The sequence below is a fragment of the Grampus griseus genome (genome assembly GCF_964374135.1).
Source record: "Grampus griseus genome assembly, chromosome: 10".
NCBI classification, from domain to species: Eukaryota; Metazoa; Chordata; class Mammalia; order Artiodactyla; family Delphinidae; genus Grampus; species Grampus griseus.
Window position 1 is genome coordinate 27,859,674 of NC_139004.1, and position 9,591 is coordinate 27,869,264.

At 41.0% G+C, this 9,591-nt stretch overlaps 1 protein-coding gene across 2 annotated transcripts in view; it reads left to right on the plus strand.

Moving 5' to 3' along the window:
- The window catches only part of PTCHD4 (patched domain containing 4), a gene marked incomplete at both ends in the record, with an annotated part of 174,492 nt that extends 166,711 nt beyond the window's left edge, over nucleotides 1-7,781 (plus strand). For both annotated transcript variants that reach the window (XM_082664230.1, XM_082664231.1), the window contains one exon: nucleotides 6,148-7,781. In XM_082664230.1, coding sequence (XP_082520356.1) covers nucleotides 6,148-7,781 — 1,634 coding nt within the window. The remainder of the gene's footprint in view (nucleotides 1-6,147) is intronic.
- Between the last annotated feature and the right edge of the window lie 1,810 nt (nucleotides 7,782-9,591).

Sequence of the window (9,591 nt, forward strand, 5' to 3'; positions counted from 1 at the left end):
AAATATGCCCCATCAGAGAGCAACCTGGAGCATTCCTGCTGAATAACTTCCTACCTATGTCTTTGTGGGCTACACAGGTACCAAGGTGCAACAGCCTTGGCCGTCCTTTATGAATGGAGCTTGATAATCACCTATTTATTCTAGATGAGAGTTAATTAAAAGTAGTCAGTCTACAAAGACACACTGATAACCACCGCTAAGTTAGACACCATGGGGATTAGAAAATGTCTAAAAAATTCATCATCTGTCAGGTCACAGGAGTGCCTTATGGACCCATTTCTACCCTGCAACTAGCAACTTAGAGCAAGTTTCTTAATTTCATATTCCATTCCCTCTAGACATTTACAATGCTGAGCCAGCCGAACGAATGAATTATGTGCTAATGTTGTAACTGAACATCACTGATATTTACCACCGCCTCTGCGACAGAAGCACTTGGCAAATTCCCTTCTCAGTAAATTGAGGGGCAAACTGTATTTCACTAAATCTTATACTGAATACAGGGCTGTTAATAACAATTATGACAAGAACTTTAAAAATATCTTGAAAACTAGACAGATTTTGGCAGATCAAGGCCAATTTAGTTTCACAAACATTTACTGAGTACCAGTAAGTGCCAAATAATTGGAATACAAAAATAGAAAAGATAAGTACCTGCCCTAGATGGTAAGGACCTTATAAGGACTTACATGAAATACAGTCCCATGAATGGACAATTTCAGTTGGGTGTAGTAGTAAGCACTAAGAAATGTGTTGGCACACAGAGGGGAGGCTTCTAAGTGGGTGAGTTAGAGGTGAAGAGGGGAAGGGGAAAGCATTAGGGATGAGATCATGTTTAAGTGGTATCTTTAAAATATACATAGAAATCAGCCAACTAAAGAGAAAGAACTATGCATAAGGATCCCATATAATGCCAGACCAGTGACTGACAACTCAGAATGCTGATTCAATATCCCGATTTTGGGCTTCCCTGGTGGCGCAGTGGTTGAGAGTCCGCCTGCCGATGCAGGGGACACGGGTTCGTGCCCCGGTCCGGGAAGATCCCACATGCCGTGGAGCGGCTGGGCCCGTGAGCCATGGCCGCTGAGCCTGCGCGTCCGGAGCCTGTTGCTCCGCAACGGGAGAGGCCACAACAGTGAGAGGCCCGCGTACCGCAAAAAAATACACACAAAAAAAAAATCCCGATTTTTTTGTTAGCTGCTTTACTGGTTCAGTTGACTGGGATTTTGTTTTTTCATCCATTAGGTTGGCATCAGGATCACATAGCCTAAGAACCCAATAAAAAATCAAAATGCTTTTCTAGTTGAGCTCAATGGTGATTTCCACAAACAGAGCTGCTGAACACATAGTTAATTAACCAAAGCAGAAATAACGGCTAAGGGAAAGCAGAAAGTTTTCTCTGGAGTGAGATGTGAGTGGAGTATTATTTTTACCTCTATTTTTCATGTCGCTGAAACAGGAGATGTCAAACTCTCATGACCTGCTGAGGGCTTAGCATGTTCAAGTGAAGAGGAAGACCCACCAGTACGTCTTCAGAAGAGAATTCTAATTCGGCAGATTAGAAAGAATTAGAAGCCCCGCAGAAGGAGCTTATTAGAGCAATAACTGTATCAAAGGAAAACCCAGTAGGAAACTAACTGGGTCAGTTACAATTAGTTCTGATTGGATTTGATCCTTGTTAAAACTATTTTCTTTGGAATTCTTGATTTTGGAGAGATTAGGTTTGGTATTAAAGTGGCAACTGTAAAATTTGTATTAGATTTGCAGAAGAATATCATTGCTTTGAAAGAAGTCACTTCCGGACTAGCAGTGAACCAGAGAGATTTCCTACAGCACTGGCAGGTCAATCATAGTGTAGAAGTTTACATGGGAAGTGCAGGAGTTTAGAGAAATGTTGTAAAATGTGGGCTGGAATAAGTTCTCAAGAAGATCCATCTCACTTTAGAGGTCATCTTTACTTGTTGTAGAGTGATTGCTTGAGGTTCAGATCGAATTATAACTAATTCTGAATATTGTTCAGCTCACTTAGGACTGAAATGAGTTTTGTTTGGTAACAAATTTTTTTTTTAATTTTAATCATTTAAAATATTTCCTCTGGCTCACCTGCACTGCCATGGCTAGGGAAAGAATCGACACACTCTTCATTTTCTCATTTCTCAATTGCAAATAGCAGAACTTATTAAATTATTGTTAAATAGGGTATGTTAGTAAGCTGACAGCTAAGTTTTCCTTGTTGTTGCACAATTCTTCCATTTGCTTTCATTTAGAAAGAGGTCCCCCCAGCAACATCCCTGAAGACTTTTGCAATATTCAATACACACACATATACATGCAGATCTTTTATTTCTATTCATTTTCCTCCTTGAATTTTTCTCCCAGTTCCAATTCTGTCCAAATCACTTTTATTCCTAAGAGTTCTCTCTCTCTTTTCTTTCATGAAACTTTATCAAGACAAATGTCAGTTATCCCATAATGTCCCAGGTGAGATACTTGTCATATTATTCTAATATAATTTGCAAATATATACTAATATAGTGGGAGGAAATCATGATCAGTGTTTGGCAGTCATCTTTTGAAACATTAAATAAAGTGTATAATTTGGGCAATAGATTATCTCTGCAGAGAAAAAAAATTCAATTATAAACATCAAAAACAAAACTACTTTCCCTTAATTAATAAGGGTTTTGCCCTTATTCGTGTTATTCCATCAGTCTAGATCACCACTGGCATCATCCTCTACCTAGTAACACCTTTTGGAGATTTTCTGACCCCTCAGAAAGAATCAACTGTATTTTCAGAGTACACAGCATACATCTCTACTTAACAAGAATGCAAGCCTTCCTTTCAAGTCTGTTAGCTGCTTACATATGTCTATCACCACTCAGGAGCATGAATGGTGTTCATAAGACAAACTGAGGCCTTCGGTGAGGATTAAGGATTTTGGTGGGAATCAGACAGAAGCAAAGAACTGCCAGGACTAGGGTACCAGGGAGTAATATCATGGAATCAGTTCAGGTCTTTGTTCAGTGGGGCAAGTCACACTTGTGTATATTCCATGCTTCATCATCTGAGATGGTGGACCACCTGTCTTTTGAGTGGATACTAGTGCCTTGTTTTCAGGTGTATTGTTTGAATTGAAATAGGACTCTCGGAGTAAGGGTGGAAAAATAGTGAATACAATTCCTTTTAAAAAGCTCTGTAGAGATTTAAGGATTCTTTCAAGTGAGCAGAGATGTTAAAACAATGGTTCTAGCATCAGAATGAAAACTAAAGGGAATAGTAAGAAACCAAGAGGGAAAACACTGCAGAGGTTAGAAGACGGGATCTCCATTGTCAACAGGCCAACTGGACAGAGCAACAAGATAACCCCAAACCCTGATTTCTCTTTGTAGGAGGCCAGTTCTGTGAAATAATTATAGTTATTTGTCTGGAAAGATGGAAGGGTGGATGGATGGATGGTTAGATAGATAGATAGATAAAGCTTAATACGTACATACATACGTAGCTAGAATAAATGCACCAAATTGTTAACAGCAGTTATCTGTGTTATGGGACTATGGAATAATTTTTTCACCATTATTTTCTCCATTTTCCCAAAATTTTTGATGGAAATATGTCCTATTTTTATAGTCAGAAAAGGGTGATTAAAATGTGTGTGTGTATGTGTGTGTGTGTGTATAATATCTCTTTTTCTTTTGACTAAACCAATAATTCTCAGTTGGAGGCAGTTTTGTCCCCAAAACAGCATTTGGCAATGTTTGGAGACATATTTGATTGTCACAACTGAGGAGTGTGCTACTGACATGTAGTGAGTAGAGGCCAGGAATGCTTCTAAACATCTTACAACATACAGAACAGTTCCTAAAATTCATTTGTATTAGAAGCTATGATCTCAGGCTCAGAATTACCCAAGTAAAAATGACCTCTGGACTGACAGATATTGGAAAAGATTGTGTTTCTTGTTTACCTTTATGTTTTATATATTGACTAGCACAGATCCTCATGGTAGCAAATTCTAATAAATATATATTGGGTTGAGTTGAATTAAAAGTGTATATCTCAGGCTTCCTTGGTGGCGCAGTGGTTGAGAGTCTGCCTGCCGATGCAGGGGACATGGGTTCGTGCCCCGGTCCGGGAAGATCCCACATGCCGCGGAGCGGCTGGGCCCGTGAGCCATGGCCGCTGAGCCTGCGCGTCTGGAGCCTGTGCTCCACAACGGGAGAGACCACAACAGTGAGAGGACCGCGTACCAAAAAAAAAAAAAAAAAGTGTATATCTCTTCTGGGCACAATTAATATAGGTATAAAGATCATAATAAACTTTTGAATTAGTAATTAAAAGGTACATTTTCTAGACCCAACTGGAATTGAGAGTCATAGTTGATTTAATTCATTGAGAGGTTAGTGGGCATCTATCACTTTGTCAGATGTTCTGCAGAGTATAAAAGTAACATAAAATGCATTCCCTGACCTTGAGGGATTTGCAGTCTAACCAAAGAGATAGACCACGTCCTGAGAAAACCATTTTGTTCCAGAGCAAAACAGCACATGTTAGTGTGCCAAAATGAGTAGCTAATTAGTGCAATAGGAATTTAAGGAACAGAAAAAAATCAGTATGTCTGGAATTGTCAGAAACGGCTTCAAGACAAAGAAGAGAACTGAGCTAACAGACTGATGGGTCGAATTTCAATATAAGCAGCAACAAGAGGAAGGTATTGAAAGGCAGAGAAAATAGCATGAACAAAACTTGGAAAGTAAGACTGATCATAGGCAGGTTGATGGGGAGTGAGAGGACTACTCTCGAGCAGGTAATAGATTTGAACTGCTGGGAGGTGACCAGACTATGGTGAAAATCAAATGAGTGAGTATTATTAGGAACACCCTGTAAAATATCTAAGCCTATGAATGGGATAAAACACGCCAGCCCCAAAGTTGTGTTTTCAGTCTTTACCATTAGAGTGATTATTTGACCTCATATGATTTAGCTTCATCTTCCCACACGTAAGACCTTTGTACTATATAAAGTAACAACCTGACCTCCATAATGTACCTAATGCTCCAAAAAAGTGACCAAAAGCAGAGACAAGCCAAATTTAGCCATAGCCTCAGGTAACCTTTCCCCCCTTGTGACTATAAAGATACCAAGAGTCTTCATTTCAGAAGAGAAGTGCTCTCATTAAAGAATTATTTTAGGGCTTCCCTGGTGGCGCAGTGGTTGAGAGTCCGCCTGCCGATGCAGGGGACACGGGTTCGTGCCCCGGTCCTGGAAGATCCCACATGCCGCGGAGCGGCTGGGCCCGTGAGCCATGGCCACTGAGCCTGCGCGTCCGGAGGCTGTGCTCCGCAACGGGAGAGGCCACAACAGTGAGAGGCCCGCGTACCGCAAAAAAAAGAAAAAAAGAAAAAGCACACTCCGTCCACTTTAATGGAGCAGTCAAACATTTACTCATCACCCACTCTGTGTGAATAAAAGCTCTGTGAGGAAATGCCTGCTATGATCTTTCCCCCTGAAGGTCTTGCCCTGTGTTTTATGTGACCTGGCAGAGTTTTTTGACTCATATCCAATGTTAATTAATCAAATCTATAGGAATTGGTTTCTAAGCTGTTTGGCTACCTAGCAGGTTATTAACATTGTAAAATCAATTTAAAGCCATTTTTAAGTGTTTAAGATCATCTTATAATTTCCAAAATCAGCATGTAAGTCAGTTTGAAATGAAGGTTAGGGACTGTCAGTCAATACATCAGTTGATAAAGCACTGAACTGGTATTGAGGGACATTGGAAGATGGGTGACTAACAGCCCCTGCCCTTGACAACTTAGTATCCATTTAGGGAGACAATATGTGTGCAGGGGAAAAAAAATCACAAAACAATGTCACATTACATTTACAATTTGGCAAATTAATGGAACAGACAATAAACGCTTCATTTTGCCCAGAATACCAATAAGTTTGGACTTTGCTGAAGTAGAAACATGAACCAAACATATCCTGCTATGTAACTGAAATTTGAGATCCTGATAGGAGTATCATAGTACTTTGAAGATTAGAGTATGCAGTACTGTTGAGCATAGATAACCTATAAGGAATTCGCTTGAACCATAGGAGGGAATGAAAACAATTCTTCTTTTCCTTCTTTTTTTAAATTAGGTCATGGAACAAAAGGAGTATTTGAGCTTCTGTCTGGATGGCGGAGAACCAAAGAGAATTTGCCCTTCAAAGACAGGGTAGCAGATGCCTATTCAGATGTGATGGTGACCTATACCATGACGAGCTCCCTGTACTTTATTACCTTTGGCATGGGTGCCAGCCCGTTCACCAACATAGAGGCTGTGAAGGTCTTCTGTCAGAACATGTGTGTCTCCATCCTGTTGAACTACTTCTACATTTTCTCCTTCTTTGGCTCCTGTCTGGTCTTCGCTGGCCAACTAGAGCAAAACCGCTACCACAGCATCTTTTGCTGTAAGATCCCTTCTGCAGAATACCTGGACCGCAAGCCTGTGTGGTTCCAGACAGTGATGAGTGATGGGCATCAACAGACATCCCATCATGAGACGAACCCCTACCAGCACCACTTTATTCAGCACTTCCTCCGTGAACATTACAATGAATGGATTACCAATATCTACGTGAAGCCATTTGTTGTCATCCTCTATCTCATCTATGCCTCCTTCTCCTTCATGGGGTGCTTGCAGATCAGTGACGGAGCCAACATCATCAGTCTACTAGCCAGTGATTCCCCAAGCGTCTCTTATGCCATGGTTCAGCAGAAATATTTCAGCAACTACAGCCCCGTGATAGGATTCTATGTCTACGAGCCCCTCGAGTACTGGAACAGCAGTGTCCAGGAGGACCTCCGGAGACTCTGCAGTGGATTCACTGCAGTGTCCTGGGTGGAGCAGTATTACCAGTTCCTGAAAGTGAGCAACATCAGTGCCAATAACAAGAGTGACTTTATCAGTGTCCTACAAAGTTCATTTTTAAAAAAGCCAGAATTCCAGCATTTTCGAAACGATATCATCTTCTCCAAGGCAGGAGATGAAAACAACATCATTGCTTCTCGCTTGTATCTGGTGGCCAGGACTAGGAGAGACAAGCAGAAGGAAGTCATAGAAGTGCTGGAAAAGCTGAGGCCCCTGTCGCTGTCAAAGAGCATCCGTTTCATCGTGTTCAACCCCTCCTTTGTGTTCACGGACCATTACAGCTTATCTGTCACAGTGCCTGTTCTGATTGCAGGCTTTGGTGTTCTCCTGGTGTTAATCCTGACTTTTTTCCTAGTGATCCACCCTCTGGGAAACTTCTGGCTAATTCTTAGCGTCACCTCAATTGAGCTGGGCGTTCTGGGCTTAATGACATTATGGAACATCGACATGGATTGCATTTCTATCTTGTGCCTTATCTACACTTTAAATTTCGCCATTGACCACTGTGCACCACTGCTTTATACGTTTGTATTAGCAACTGAGCACACCCGAACACAATGTATAAAAAGCTCCCTGCAAGAGCATGGGACAGCCATTTTGCAAAATGTTACTTCTTTTCTTATTGGGTTGGTCCCCCTCCTATTTGTGCCTTCGAACCTGACCTTCACACTGTTCAAATGCTTGCTGCTCACGGGGGGTTGCACACTTCTGCACTGTTTTGTTATCTTACCTGTGTTCCTAACCTTTTTCCCCCCTTCCAAAAAGCACCACAAGAAAAAGAAACGCGCCAAACGGAAGGAGAGAGAGGAAATCGAATGCATAGAAATTCAAGAGAACCCTGATCACGTCACCACAGTCTGAAGGGTGTAGACTAATGGATTATTTTTCTTTTCCAGTATTGCACAACGATGCAGGGCAGGCAAAGCTCAGACCTCAGCTGCTTGGGCTGGCCAGGGGTAACAAGGCAAGTCAGATCAAGAGTGAATTATTCATGACACATCACGGTGTCTACTTCTTGGGGGGGAAGAAGGACTCAAAGAAGGGGAAAATGTTCTTTGCAACCTTGTTCTCCACTAAAGATAAGTTTCTGGATGTGACCTTAGAGCTCTTCCAAGGAATGGACGAATCAATGGAGTGTTAGAAGGCCAAAGGAGCCAACTGCTTTTAAAAATAAAATGCTTAGGAGAGATGGAGTAGAGAAGATGGGGGCCTCCAAATAGCGGAAAAGACATAGGAAATGTCAAAATTGCCATGACAGTTTTCATATTTGTTTTTTGAACAGGTTGGTCAAAGGAAACCTATGCACTTGGGAAGTACATATTTAATCCCATCTAAGCCAAAGCACTTCCCAATTCATTTTAAGTGTGCGTATATATGTGTATGTGCCATATATACATATACTTAGATTTGTCTTTAGTGTACATTGACATCTGTGTGGAGGGAGGTGCCCATTTGCAGACCGGCTGGCCTTTCTCTAGAAAGTCAAACCAGCCTTAGCCAAATGTAGACGCATTAATGGCCATTCAAAATCGATTCAAGTGTTGCAGCAAGAGTACTGTTCATCTGTGCAATAAGCAAAATAAACAGAGACGTGAGCCCATTAGATTCACATATCATGTTTGTCAATCTTTGAGATTCTTGCTTTGGATGACTTAGCAAAAAACGCAAAAGGCATTTGAATTAATTACCACGTGGGCAAGGTTTAAAATCTCATGTTAGTGCTAAATAGTTACTGTGGCTTTTCATTGGCTTTTAATGATTCTCTGTATTTGGGAGGACTGATTTAGCTGCTTTTAGGGAGCTCACCCACTGCAAATGAGCACTTTACATGCATTGTTCATACAAATGTGTGTACAGTTGCACAAGACTGCGTGTGTGTGTGTGAGAGAGAGAGTTGAGGTGTTCCGTAGTTACAGTATTCTCATTTTAGATGTTGAAAATATACTACCGTGGAATATAGATAATTAACATAGGAGAAAGTGGGCATAACTAGGAAACTTGTTATAGAAGGAAATAGAGTAAACGGAGCATCACCACTCGTCATGTGTTACCAGCTGGTTCTTAGTGTAAAGAAAATACTCTAAACCTATCAAGTCTAGTGTGTTCTTGCATTAATATTTGGAACATTAACCCAGGCCACAATCACTATAGTGGTGGTCGCTATAACTACTGCAATATTGTTTTGTAGCTTCTTGCAATATCATTGTTCTTGTTACCTGAAAAGTGCTTGTCAGTTGGCAGGACTCCTAGGGTGATCGTCGTTCTCCACAGGTGACGGATCAACTGTAACTGCTGCTGAATTCTCTCTCAGAAACAGTACTAAGGGAAATGTTTTCATTGTATTAAAATTTACAGCTGCTCCCCAGCAGATAGACTCAGTCTGTTGGGTGCTTCCTTGGATCAATGGTGTGCTTCCTGTCACAGAAAATTACTAGAAAATGCCTTTTCCCGTGCCAGGCAGTAAAATAACTTAGTTTTCAGGTAGGACTGAACAAATGTCCAATGATTATGAAATCTGCTAGTCAGCTCTTCTACCTGGAGGAGAGCTACTGTCTCCCACCAACTTTGGTTGCATATTTTAATTGAATTTAAAATATTAAAATCTCAAACAAACAAACCAAAAGACTTTTTGGACTCACGTTCAGAAAAGATACCAGCCATTCCAGTCGCG